The 14,030-nt window shown below is 55.4% G+C and overlaps 1 protein-coding gene across 1 annotated transcript; it reads left to right on the top strand.

Moving 5' to 3' along the window:
- The first annotated feature begins 3,030 nt into the window (after positions 1 to 3,030).
- CCR7 (C-C motif chemokine receptor 7) lies at positions 3,031 to 13,818 on the top strand. The gene is made up of 3 exons (XM_028520192.2): positions 3,031 to 3,135; positions 8,899 to 8,948; positions 11,835 to 13,818. The coding sequence occupies exons 1-3, from the start codon at positions 3,126 to 3,128 to the stop codon at positions 12,912 to 12,914; spliced, it is 1,140 nt and encodes a 379-aa protein (XP_028375993.1). The 5' UTR covers positions 3,031 to 3,125; the 3' UTR covers positions 12,915 to 13,818.
- The last annotated feature ends 212 nt before the right edge of the window (positions 13,819 to 14,030 follow it).

Genomic DNA, 14,030 nt, shown 5'->3' with positions numbered 1-14,030 from the left:
ATAAATAAAATCTGTTTTTAAAAAAAGATAATCCACAGAACAGGAGAAAATATTTAAAACTTGTATATCAAAAACTCTTACTCCTCAACAATAAAGAACAAGTAACCTGGCCCAGGCCTCAGCCCCAAGGGACCTGAACCCTTGGCTGCCTTCCCTTTGTCAGGCTGAGATTGCCACCTGTTCACCACATCGCCAGGCATCAGTGCACCAAGAGATGCAGCCGCCTCCTGTGCTACTCACATTCCCCCCCACTACACCCGATTATATCAGCAACCCAGCTTCCTCATAGTGATCAGACCACTTAAAGTACAGACAAGTGTACTTTGAAAAAGAAAAAAGAAAACAAATAAGGTAACTCCTTCCTTTGACTTCCACTCCGCTAGCATAAGAAACAGGAAGTGCTAGATAACATTCGTAGATGCAGGTTCTGTGGAACCTTTAATAAAGGGTTTTCTAGTAGAAATATGTCCCCAGACTCTGGGGACAGGCCCCAGGTCTGGGGCGGAGCAAATGTCACCGGAGTTACTGGACGTGATTTGAGAGGAGCCCACCCTGGGCTCCTGAAATTCCAGCCACTGGGGCATAACATACTAATTATTGGCTCAATGCATGTACCACAGTGTGGAGGACGGGTCTGTATTAGTTTCGTTCTAGTTTGACGTCTTGGAGCCGCATTCTTAGAGACAGTACACGGCTGGTCTGCATGCACGCCTTCGGTGTGCAAACCAACCAGTGCTGAGCCTGTCCCCTGAGCCACCTCCTCGGTCTGGCTTTCATACCCCAGGAAACAACAGTTCTCTGCCCTAATTACCCCGGCGCGAGGCACCAGACCACTAGGGGCAGCCCCTGCGCCCCAAAGCCAATCCCCAACCTGCTCAGCCCCGTCCCCCTGCCTCACCCCTTTCTTCTCTTGAAATTCCCAGCAAAGTGTTTTGTCCATGCATTCCCCTTGCCCTTGGTGCCTCCTGACGGGCCAAGGTACTTCCCCACAAGAGAAACCAATGACAATAACCCAATTTTGAAACGGGCAATGGATTTAAATAGACATTTCACCAAAGAAAATACACAAATGGTCAATAAGCACGTGAAAACGTGCTCCACATCATTAATCATTAGGATCATAAAAATCAAAACCGCAATGAGATACCACTTCACACCCACCAGGAGGGCTAGAATAAAAAATTCAGACAATAACAAGTTTTGTGGAGAGTATGGAGCTTTCACACGTTGCTGACGAGAATGTAACACAGTGAGGCCACTTTGGAAAACAGTTTTGACAGCGCCTCCAATTGTTAACCCTGCGGAGGTCACGGTCAACGCAATCACAGCACAGGTCTCGTGGATCCGAGAGACACACTCATTCCCCGTGTGGGCTGAAAGGCAAAACGAAATACAATAAAATAAAAACGCTGCAAATTTGCATGTGTTACATTTGTATAATAAAATACATGATTTTTTTTATCTCCTTTCCGTTACAATCTAGAAATTAAACAAAGGAATATAAAAACATAAAAAATGAAAATGTTTGTTTTCAAATAACAGAAACATGGATATTGTTTAAAAAAATACAGCCAAAAAAAAGTCTTTACCATGAAACACGCAGCTACCCTGGGACCCCGACAATCCCCCTCGTAGGCATGCGTGACACCCAAGAGCACAGGTTCGCACGAAGCTTGAGTCATCTGTGGCAGCGTTACCTGTGGCAGCGCTATCTGTGGCAGCGTTATTCATCGGAGCCGAAAAGTGGAAACAGTGAAAACTGTACTTGAACAATGATTAAAATAAAATTTTTTTTAAAAAGTGGAAACAGCCCAAATGCCCACGATGGCGAGAAAACCAAAGGTGGTCTGTCACCCGATGGAATGTTGCCAGGTCCTAACAGCGAACGGGAAAATGGCTGCTGCTGTGACCCAGTGGGACCTCGACACCAGTATGCTGAGTGAAAGAAGCCAGACACAAAGGACACGTGTTGTATACTTTTGTTTGTGTGAAATGTCCGGAATAGGCAAATCCGTAGAGACAGAAAGTAGATTTGTGGTTACCAGCGGCTGGGGGCAAGGGTGGAGGGGAGAGGAGGGGAGAGGGTCATTGCTAATGAGTAGGGGGGGTTTGTACAACTCTGGATATACAGAAACCACTGATTGGTACACTTGAAAAGGGATAATTTTACATGGGAATTATATCTCAGAAAGCTTAATCAAAGAAAGGGAAGGGAGAGAGGAACTAGAAGAAGAGAGAAGAGGGAAAAAAGAAAAGGAAAGGAAAGAAGAAGAAAGAAAAGAGAAAAAAGAAAAGAGAAGAGAAGAGAAAAGAAAGAAAAAAGAAGAAAAACAAGAAAAGAAAAAAGAAAAAACACCCTGGCTGGTGTGGCTCAGTAGATCCGGGCACCAGCCTGCAGATGGAAAGGTTACAGGTTCCATTCCCAGTCGGGGCACATGCCTGGGTTGCAGGCCAGGTCCCCAGTAGGGGGCGCACAAGAGGCTACTGATACGAGAGGCAAGATATTTCTCTCACACACTGATGTTTCTCTTCCTTGCTTTCTCCCTCCCTTCCCCTCTCTCTAAAAATAATAAATAAACTCTTTAAAAAAAAAAAAGAAAAAAGAAAGAAGAGAAGAAAGGATACATTTGGCCTATCCCTTCCCTTCTACCGTCCATCATCTGTCAATGCCTCTCATGGGCCAAACCTACCCAGAAGCCAGAGGGCAAAGTAGCTTGGGAAAGGCAGTGCCCCGTGACACAGAGCTAGGTGAGAGAAAGATGGGGATACAGCTTTCACAGCTCTCACTGGGTCTCTGACTCCCCCACATGTGGAGTTCAGGCTACAAAATTTGTTGAATCAGTACACGGCCCCTGGGGGTGGGCCCTTGGTCTTTGCTTTGTAGGGCTGCACAGGGGAGTTTTCAATGTAAATGACGTGGTGATTCAGGGCCCTGTGACCAGTGAGTGGGCCGGCCCTCTGTCAGCGGCACGCTGTCACTTCTTACACCCTTTACGTTTGAAAGGGGCTGGGAAGGCGGTGGCTCCTCTTGCTGCTTAAAAGGGGCACACACCACTTCCTCCCTAGACAGGGGAGTACAGGCCCCGGCACAGCCTTCCTGTGTGGTTTCGGCGCCCGAAAGTGTCATGGACTTGGGTGAGTAGGACGACAGAGCAGAGCCGCTCTGACACCTGGACTGAATTTGTGGAATGGGGGCAGAGGATGCGCGGTGGGCGGGGGGTGGGAGGGGGAGGCATGGAAAAGCCGACCAGACAGGTCCCGTTCTGCTTTGGTGGGAGTCAGAATGCCACCCTGTATTCCAGGCACAGAGGGTGCACCTTTCAGACCTGGGAGAGGGAGTACCCATGGCTACCAAGACAGACCAGACAAAGGGACTGAGATCATGTTTTCCAGAACAGTGGGACTGAAGAAGGTGGCAAGGCTGGGCTTGCCAGTGACCTGGGCAGCACCTGTCCTCACCTCAGCTTGGGGTGGTGAGCGGTACTCTCTCTAGACCTGTTCCTCAGGGAGGAATCCTCGGAGGGCTCTGGACCCTCCGCTCCCCCTCTGATTCCCGCCTTTCTCCCCTGCTGAATGGGGATTAGAATCTCCTGGGTTTAGGAGGAGGAGCAAAGTCAAGGTGACTGCAGTGTGCAAATGATACTGTGCATGCAAATGCCAGCTGCATCGTTGTCTCCGCTGCACATCCCACCAGCCTTGCTGGTGCCTGAGGCAGGTGAAAGCCTCGTGGGGCGACATCAGCTGGAACACCGAGAGGCATTTGGCTTGGAGATGTCACAGCCCCGGCCTCTGGCACAGCTCCCCTCACGTACTCACTTTTGCTACCCAGGCAAGCGACTCTCGCCTTTAAAAAGCCCATCCTCTCGTGTAACCTTGCAGAGCGTACAGGGGAGCCCTGAGGGGGCCGGAGGGGTTCATCCAGCTCCAGATGCCCCGCTGACAAATCTCAGCCATGGAGTCAGACCCCACGGAGGTTACGAAGGCCAGGTTCCTGGATGGCTCGTTCTCACCGACGAGCGAGCACCACAGTGGCCTCAAAGCCACAAGGGGTTGGCTTTAAAAGTGAAGGTTCCCCAGTGCACCCTCTGCTGTCCTCACAAGCCTCCCCACCACACCACAGCCTTTTGTCTTCATCTCTGCCTCTCCCGCCCCCCACCCCCAGCCCAGCAAACAGCCGTGGCCGCCCCACGCACTGACTGAGCTCCTGGCAGCCAGGGTATGACTCTCGCATCTCTGAATTCCAGGTATTTGGGTGGGTGGTGAGAGCAACAAATGCTTGCAGAGCAGACAAATGATGTCGAGAACTCTGAGTCAGTTTTAGTGTTTAAAAATCTCTCCCAGCTTCCTCCCCTGCCAGCAGCCCATCCTCTGACCCCACTCCCCAGCCATCTCTGCACCCCCACTGCCCACAGACAAAGGATGCAGTCGTCACCCGCGGCAGACCCTGCGCCTGACTTTCTGTTTGACCTCCGGGGAGGGATCCGAGCCGTGTCCCAGGGGTGGGCTGGCAAACACTGGAAAACAGGCTCCCCGGGGTGGACAGAGGCCCTGGCTTGTAGTGCTTGCCAATTTCCATAGTGTCGAGTCTCCCAGCATGGCTGATTGCACGCTTCCAGCCGATGTCAGGCCGTGAGATGATTGAACTGGAGTCGGAGAGAGATTACAGCCCTGGCTAACGAGCCCGTGAAAGCCAGCTCCAGCACCCCACTGAGGATCCTCCTCCAGACCAAGTTTTGGGGGTGCTAGACCCACAGGCTCTGATGCAGGGAGGGAGGGCACCTCTGGTCCAAGAGAAAGGGGTGTTCTTGCGGCTTTGCTCAATTTGAGAGAGCCCCAACGGCCAAGCTGAAGTACTGGTGGTGGAGGGGAAAGCCACTGAGCCGCTGTTGCTCAAAACAGTCTCTGGACCGTTGGTGGTGCAGATTCTTTAACTGCCCAGAGGGGAGTCAGGGGTGGGTGAGAAGGCTGAGTTTCTGTTACACAAAATGAAAATGCCAAACCCTGGCTGAGCTGGCCTTTCTCATAATTTGAATGAGCAACCCGGAGGTGTCTTCCCCCACCTTCAAGAAATGTGGCCCAGCCGTGGCCAGGTGGCTCAGTTGGTTGGAGCATCATCCTGTACACCGAAAGATTGCAGGTTCGATCCCCGGTCGAGGCACATATGGAAACCACCAATGGATGTTTCTCTCTCTCTCACATGGATGTCTCTCTCTGTCCCTGTCCCTGTTTCTCTAAAATCAATGAAAATATCCGCCGATGAGGATTGGAAAAAAGAAAAGAAGTATGGCCTGAGACCTCAGTTAGAATTCTCCTAAGCAGAGAAAAAAATAAATAAATAAACCTGCCAGAGATTCCTCTCCCATAGCTCAGCCAGCTACGGCAGCAGAGGGGGATTCGGAAGGAATTCAGGGCCAGTCCCTCCTGGCCTTCTGGGATCTTGGCCAGGGTAGAGGGGAATGCTGCAGCCTCAGGGAGCTGTGGGAAATCTCCCCTCTTTGCTTGGTATTTTCTTTCCACCAACTATCCTCGGCTGGGGAATTCAGCCATGACCCGCCACGGTGAGGCATAAGTCCCCAGGCCAATTCAGAGTAAGAGGCAGTGCCAACAGGGTCATGGGCAAAATGCTTCTAAGGCTCAAAGAAAGGAACAGGGAACATGAGTCGGGGGAGCATTTACGTGGGGTTTGGAAGGGTGTGTACGAGTGAGCCGACCACTGAAGGAGCAAAAGGTCCCAGATGGGACAGTGATATCAGACTCAATGGTCCTCAGGGGCCAACCAGGTAAATGTGGGAGTGGGCATTTACCTGGCCCATCTCCTGGCTCCATTGATGGAGTAAGGAGAGGGGAGCAGGGTGAACCAGAGGGTGCAAGCCCCACTCAAAGGCCGCCAAACCTAGTTTTCTGTAAACTCCGTGCAGGCACAGAGCATACCCTGGGGGCTCAGCCTGCAGGCTCTCGGATGGTCAGCGCCAGCTACGCCGAAGCGGGAGGGGACAGGAGGCAGGACAGACAGGCAGGGCTGACCCCTCAGACTTTGTGTGGCACTGCTAAGGAGCCTGGGCTTCACCCAGAAAGTGGTGGGGAGCCAATGAAGTTTTATGTTGTTGTTGCTGTTTCCAATTAGTTCAGGGATGAGATTTGTGTTTCAGAAGGAGTTCTGTGGCAGCAAGGGGGCAGCAAAGCCTTGTGTCGGGGCAGATGGGGTGAGCTCTGAGGTGCCGGGGGAGAAAGGCAGCAGGACCGGGTGACCACTGCGACCCGGAGCAGTAAGGACTTCCTCTGTGCTCCACGGAGGTCCTCACACAGAGCAGGCACGTGGGAATGAAGGGTTACGCGTTGGTGAAAGTTCCATTCAGATCTCACACCGTCTCTTAGCAGCTGTGTGACCCTAAGCAAGTGGCTTACCCTCTCTGGGCCTCTCTCTTCTGAAATACAGAACGAGGATAAGAAGGGATAAGTCACAGGGTGTTACGAAAGAGAGATGCGAACAGACTCAGCAGCCGCACAGAGGGGCGGTTCGGACAGCCATTTCTGGAGTCAGACAGGTTCAAAGCCCACCCCCATGCTGGCCAGGTGCGACTCTGGGAAAGTTACTAATCCCTCTACACGTCAGTGTCCTCGTCGCTAAATGGGAATGGCAGCAGCACCCAGCTCGTGGGGCTCTTGTGAGGAGGAAACGATCGTACGTGCAAACAGCTTGGTGTATAGTGAGGGCCCAATAAATATGAATTATGAATTATCACAGTGACTGTGAGAGGCGACCAACCCTCCTCCGGCCCTGCCTGTTGTCTGAGAGAGAGTCCCCAGGCCTCTCACCTCCTCTCCAGGTTCCACTACCACTCCCCTGCTTCTCCTACCCGCCCCCCACCCCACTGACCAAAAAAGAGAACAGTTATATTGGCAGCTAAGGAATTACAAAGAAGCAAAAGTTTGGGGTGGCTTTTGGGCTGCCAGCTGATGGGCAGCTGTGACTCCCCGGGGTGGCCCAAAGGGCCTGGGAAATGTCAGGGGGAGAAGTTCAGGGCTTGGGGCAAGCAGCTAGCCAGTGACGTCCTCCCCGATAAAAAGGAAGTTTCTCTCGCTGAGGCCTCAGGCTGGAGTTCTAGGGAATTTTCCTTTCATTATGCTTATTAGTCTAAACGCAAGAACTGAGAAAATACCCAGCGCATAAGGAGACCATGCCTCAGCTCCTGAGATTCCCTGCTTCGTGCGTCCCGCCCAAGGTGCTGCCCAGAGACAGTTGCTATATGACTCGGCAACGAGCAGAAACGGTGTGACTCACGCCACCAACCGGCCCCCTGGGCCACACATGCCAGAGTTCCCCGAAGTTCCCATTTGCTTAACCTTTCATGAAAACGGCCTGTTTGGGTCCTGCAAGATCCTTTGTCACCTCCAGCACACGTGGAATGAGAAGTCACCTACACACCCATACACACACACACATACACACACACACACACACACACACCCCAACTCCTGCACCCTACCCTAGACAGTGGCAACGCAGAACGGGGCAGCGCCCCAGAGCAGGGGTTAACGGAGTAAAATGGAAACAGCCCTCGCTACTATTTCACCCGTTGTATCACAACTTTGAGGTTTCTCGGTTCTCACCGACAGTCAGAACGGGCTTTCTCTAGCGCAACCGACAGACTGTGCGTTTAAAGAAACCTCGAGTGCTGCACAGCGAGATGAGTCAGTGGAGAAGGGGCTGTGGCCCCACTGGACCCGGGAGAGGGTTGTTCGGGCAGAGGCACGGCTGCGTGCTCGGCACAGCGAGGAAGGGGGTGGCAGGAGAGGGGCTCCGCGCTGCAGGGCACCCCGTTTCTTCCCAGGGTGGCAAGTACTCCAGTGCAAGCTGGGGACGACGGGACAGTGCGCGCCTGTCCCCAGAAATAAAACACGCAGTGAGGAAGGTTAGGAAGACAGCAGAGGGCTTGGCCGCCTTGCTCCTTAAGCATCAGGGGCTCCTCCCTAGGGTTGGGTGCAAAGGTCCTAAGGATTTAGGAGGAGGGTTGCATCCAAGTCATGCTTTAGGAAGACGTGTGTAGCAACAGCGTGCAGTATAATTTGCTTGCGGTGGGAGGAACCTATATCTATGTACCTGGCTTGACGCCCTTCCTCCATCCCCCAGGGACTCCCAAGCTCAGAATCCCCACTTGAAGCAATCTTGGGTGTCATGCAGCAGGATTTCCAGCAGGTGGCGCTGTGACCAAGTACACAGACTTTGGGAATGTGGTCGGTACTTCCTCTTGGGAAGCAGGAGCCTGTGTTTGCTGGGATGGGGTAGAGGGTTGGGGTGGGGGGGACTCTAGAAGGTGTTTAATGCAGAGTTCCGGCCACTTCCCTGTCCCTACTGAGACTAGAGGTGCAACAGGGCTGGTGACCTTGGCTTGGCACTCATGGTTGGCATCGCAGACTCCCCTGAGAGTCGAGGAATGGAGAGGAGCTACAGAGGTAAAGGCACAGTCCCCTCCCTCGGGTGCTCTCAGGCTGTTGCTGACACAAGACGTCAACACAAACTACCTTGTGACCTGTCCTCCTGCTTAGCCCTGGAGGAGGAAGAAGTTTTCAGGTCCAGCTCTCAGCTCAGCCACACAGCAGAGTTGAGTGGCGAGAGCCGGTCCTACACCTGGGACATGTCAGGCCTTGTGCTAACCTGGGGTCTCGACCTGCTCCTTTCCGGGACCTCGCAGTGGAGGAGGAGGTGAGGGCAGCGAGGCCAGCCGGGCAGAAGCCTCGAGGCACAATCTGGTTCCTAGTTCTGTTTCAGCAAAGGCCGTGCCTGGGGCTCGTGATGGAAGGTCCACAAGCATCTCCATCTCAGCGTCTCAGCGACTGTCTTTCAGAACAAAGAGCTGTGCCTGCCGGGCAATAACTTTCTCACTTTGTCTCCTGCAGGGAAGCCAATGAAAAGCGTGCTGGCGGTGGCTCTCCTTGTCATCTTCCAGGTAAGGTCCGTTCCCTCCTCCACACCCCTGTCCCCAAACCCGCCTCTCCCAAGTCCGAGGTTCGGGTGGAGCAGCTTGCACCAGCGCTTGCTGGAAGGAAACCAACCCAGACACTAACCCCCTCGCCCTTCGTTAAGCTGACGGTCGCCCCGCTCCATCTGCTGAGTGACCCTAGAGAACGTTTACTCCATTGAAATGACAACATGAGGGAAATAAGTCACCACCCCTTCCCCACCCACTTCCCATATCCCCATGCAAGGGATGGAGAAGTGAGCCCCGACTGCACTCTTAGAGCGAGAGGGGAGCTGCAAAAGCGAAGGCTGTCCGGTTACTGAGCCTGCAGATATGTGCGCACGCCCGTGCTTGTAAAACCTCATGTGTTTGGGTGAACCGAGAGAAGAACCTTTGGTGTGGCGGCCTGCTGACTATCTTAGCACCCCCAGGCTGCCTCCCTCCGCGACCTCCAGCCAAAAGCTCCCCTAGAAGCCCAGTTCCCTTTTGTGAAAGAGAGACCCCTCTGAACCCCACTGCAAGGGAGTCTGGGGCCCAGCACCGTGGGGACGGGAGGGCGTGAAGGAGCACACACACATACTTAGAGGGGCCTGAGCTCTGCAGGCGGAAAGGCCTCCAGTGTCCAAGGCTTTGCTCCTCAATCCCAGAAGTGGGCACAGTCGATCCACCCCCCATCCAAGTGCCAGAGTTGGAAGGAACTGTAACTCGAGAAGCACAGTCGGCTCTCCTGGATTTGTTGGGGGGGTGAAAGCTGTCTTGGAGCGGGGAGGGGGCCGTTGGGACCAGAGCTGGGGAGGCGGTGCTTCGGGTCTGGCTCTTCCCCAGGCCTGCAGGCCAGAGGGGCAGCTTTCCAGGAGCTGTGGCCAGAGGCGGGCCCCACGCTGGGCGCTGTTCCCAAAACCCCATCCCAGAGGCCCCCTGGAGCTTGGGCTGCAGCCCGCAGCCTGGCCCCTTTCTCCATCACCGCTCCCTCCCCCGCTCTCTTCCCTGTTTCCAGGACTCCAGAGGGGGGCTGTAGTACTACCAGAGGAGGCTGGAAGGTGGGGGAGGGGTTGAGGGAAAGCCGGGGTTCATTCTTCCCTTGGGTGGGTGGGTGGCAATGGCTCCGACGGGGCAGGATGTGGTGGGGCTGTGGGCTGTGGAGGCAGCGAGCCCGGTGGCTCATGGAGAGGGAGGCTGGTAAGGAGGAAAAGAGAAGATAACGGCGGTGGCAGTGAGCACACTTCACAGGGGCCGCGCACATGGTCCTCCAGGAAGGCCCAGAACCCCCTTACGTCCGGGGGCCCCAGACCTGAGGCCCCGGGCTTTGCCATGGACTTGCAGGCTGCGATCACACGCAGATGAGGGAAAACAACACCCAGAGGAAAAGCTCCTGGCCATTGTTTTCTCCTCACCCAGTCCCCCAGGCAGGAGCACGGTGGATCCAGAACTGAAAGGGAGAAAGACAGAACGGCACAGGGGAGTCGGGACATGGGGCTGGGACCTGGAGCAAGCCGCATCGCTTCTCCGAGCGCCTGCCTCCCTTTCCTCGTCTTTAAAACTCCTCCAGCTCCCCAACTGTATGAGAATCCTCCATGTGGAGCTGCCCAGACCCCAATGCCCAGCCACCAGCCCTCAGCCCAGCCCCCAGCCCTGCCCAGGCTCTGCCAGCACTACGTCGCCGCTGTGCACAGAGGTGCGAGCAGACTCAAGCACCCTCCCTCATTGATAAAATCACAGCAGACCAGTGAAACCCGTACCCTACTCTGCAGACAGCCTTAAAAAAAAAAAAGCACTGAGCAGCTGAGCCCTGCTGCTGGGGTTCTGCTGAAGAGACTAGGAGGAAGAGAGAGGCAGAGAGGTGGGAGGAGGCGGGAGGAGAGAAAGCTGGGCTTTCCTCCACGGTCTCCGCGAGGACTTGGTCCCAGCGGAGGAGGTGGCGGCCCTGCGGGTCCGAAATTCGTGCCTGCGATAGCCATGGAGTTCGCGCCCTGGGCACGAGCTGCCTGACCCCCTGCTGTGGCCCGGACACTGCGGCCCAGGCCTCGGGGGTCCATAAAAATCTGCAAGTTGCTTGCCACCCGGGAGCACAGCAGCTTGCCCCAAACCAGGGCTACGCAGTCTCGTAACAGAGCTTCTGCCTTCCTCTCTTCTCACTCCAGGCCCTCCGCCACCTTAACCCCAAGGTGGATCTTCCCCCAAAAGCTGAGGTATTTTGTAGGCTCCCTCCCGGAAAGTTCTCTCTACCAGGTTCTGAAAGAGGCTCAGGAAAAAAGCCACAGCTCCCCCCAACATAAAACCTCCGTGCAGACAAACCGGTGCCTGGCCCTGGGTCACGTGCCTCCCAGCAACCCTGGGAAGGAAACGGCAGTCATCTCCGTTTCGCAGAGAAAACCTGAGGCTCCGAGAGACGGAGTGTGTTTCGCCGCCATCTCAAGGCTCCTGGGACCCCAAAGCCCAGACCGTTCCCGGTCCACTGTCAGCACAGGCAAGGTCAAGCCTCTCGGAGATGGCAAAATCAGGCGCTGGCTACTTCGTAGAAAGGCAGGCCCGCAGGCCCCTGCCCCAGCCTGGTCCGTTAGGACATGTGCTTTATTTAACACGATCCCCGGGTCACTCATATATGTTAACTCAAAATATGAGAGGCACTGGTTTCCAACCAAAGGACCTCCCAGAAAGTTCAGAAGAGCAGACTCCTGGGCCCTGCTCCCCGAGATCCCGGCGCCGTGGGTCTCAGCTGGGGCCCGAGAATGTGCAGGGGGGAGGTGGTGAGGGCGGTGCTGAGGACGGGGCTGACCGCACCTGGAAACTGCGGCTCCGGGCCACCCCAAGGCAGCGCGAGTCCCGCCCACTTACGCTCAGCTGGATCACGCTCCCCTGCTCCCCTCCCCGCAGGTGTGCCTGTGCCAAGATGAGGTCACGGACGACTACCTGGGAGAAAACACCACGGTGGACTACACGCTGTACGAGTCGGTGTGCTTCAAGAAGGACGTGCGGAACTTCAAGGCCTGGTTCCTCCCGATCATGTACTCCGCCATCTGCTTCGTGGGCCTGCTGGGCAACGGGCTGGTGGTGCTGACCTACATCTACTTCAAGAGACTCAAGACCATGACCGACACCTACCTGCTCAACCTGGCCGTGGCGGACATCCTCTTCCTCGTGACCCTGCCCTTCTGGGCATACAGCGCAGCCAAGTCCTGGACCTTCGGCATCCACATGTGCAAGCTCATCTTCGGCATCTACAAGATCAGCTTCTTCAGTGGCATGCTCCTGCTCCTTTGCATCAGCATCGACCGCTACGTGGCCATCGTCCAGGCCATCTCGGCCCACCGCCACCGGGCCCGGGTCCTTTTCATCAGCAAGCTGTCCTGTGTAGGCATCTGGATGCTGGCCACGGTGCTGGCCATCCCGGAGCTGCTGTACAGCGGCATCCAGAGGAGCAGCAGCGAGCAAGCCTTGCGGTGCTCCCTCATCACGGAGCACGTGGAGGCCCTGATCACCGTCCAGGTGGCGCAGATGGTGGTGGGCTTCCTGATCCCCCTGCTGGCCATGAGCTTCTGCTACCTCGTCATCATCCGCACCCTCCTGCAGGCGCGCAACTTCGAACGCAACAAGGCCATCAAGGTGATCATCGCCGTGGTGGTGGTCTTCATAGCCTTCCAGCTGCCCTACAACGGGGTGGTCCTGGCCCAGACCGTGGCCAACTTCAACATCACCACCGCCAGCAGCTGTGAGCTCAGCAAGCAGCTCAACATCGCCTACGATGTCACCTACAGCCTGGCCTGCGTCCGCTGCTGTGTCAACCCTTTCTTATACGCCTTCATCGGCGTCAAGTTTCGCAATGACCTCTTCAAGCTCTTCAAGGAGTTGGGTTGCCTCAGCCAGCAGCAGATCCGGCAGTGGTCTTCCTGCCGGCACATCCGGCGTTCCTCGATGAGCACGGAGGCCGAGACCACCACCACCTTCTCCCCGTAGAGGCTCCTCTTGCCTGGACTAACCCAAATCCTAACCCTAACCTTTCGCAGGGCCCACGGCCGGGGACAGGGGGCAGATGACATATAACTCAGGACCCAAAAGCTGCTGAGGAAAAGGTGGTTCTGGCCCTTCAGGTTGATCTCGTGGTGAAAGCCCATGCCGCAGGAGACAGATGCTGCCCCATGCTAGCTACCTCAACCAAGTCTGCAGAGGCATGGCGGACAAGCTACCAGATCCAGCAACGCTCCAATACCAAAGCTGTTGTCCCCTAAACCAAAAACCAAAAGTGAAAGTCGAGAAAGCTCACACCTCCTGAAGAGAAGGGACAGGCGCCGGTGAGAGCCAGGGTGGTGCGAGGGCCTGGGGAGCCCTCCGAGGGAGCCTGCGAGGGCTGCAGCGAGGTCTTCCAGGAAGCAACTCTGTATCTCCCCCAGACCAGAGGTGGCGGGAAGACTGCTTGACCGGGAAAGGGAGACGCCCCTGGGTCGGCTAACTCTCTGAATTCCTCCCTTCCTCTCTCTTTTTCCACTATCCTCCACGCCAGCAAAAAATGGCAGCCCTGAAAGCACACTTCCCTCTCGCTCGGGGAGAGGTGTGGTGTTTCCTGCAGGCCAGGCTAGCTGCCTCCGGACGGCCGAAGCCGAGTCCCCAGCCAAGGCTCCGAGCTGGGATGACGGGTGTCTCCGCTCCGCTAGGACGGAGGAGGGGGCCGAGAGCGAGGCTAGGGGCCAGGGTGTGGGTGACAATGCTGGCTGCCGGAGGCCAACATGCTGCTGCTTTGTTCTTCGTCACAGGGACAAAAGAATGTCATCCTGTTCTGTTTCCAGTTCATTAAGAGAGTGCATGTTACTCATACATGAATAAAAGTTTTTTCCCCTTGAGGAAACAAGAGCTTTAAAAGAAAGGAAAAAAATATTTTTTTCGGCACATGACAAATGAGTGTGTTCTTGTTTTGCAAACCCCCACGCCCCACCTGACCACCCCCACTTCCCTCTCCCCCTCCCAGTCTTCATTTCTCAGAGACGCTCCGAGCCAGAGGGCCCCTGAGCTCTGCTCTGAGCCTGTCCCACCACACAGGCCCCAGAGGCCGAAAGGTAGGGGAACAGGAAGTGCCTG

This window comes from Phyllostomus discolor, chromosome 8, assembly GCF_004126475.2.
Source record: "Phyllostomus discolor isolate MPI-MPIP mPhyDis1 chromosome 8, mPhyDis1.pri.v3, whole genome shotgun sequence".
Classification (NCBI taxonomy): Eukaryota; Metazoa; Chordata; class Mammalia; order Chiroptera; family Phyllostomidae; genus Phyllostomus; species Phyllostomus discolor.
Note: the sequence above shows the minus strand (reverse complement) of the source record. Positions and strands in the feature narration are given on the sequence as shown.

Coding starts and splice junctions, on each gene's coding strand:
- CCR7 (XM_028520192.2), top strand. Junction 8,949..11,834: donor CTCTCCTTGTCATCTTCCAG/GTAAGGTCCGTT, acceptor CCCTCCCCGCAG/GTGTGCCTGTGCCAAGATGA.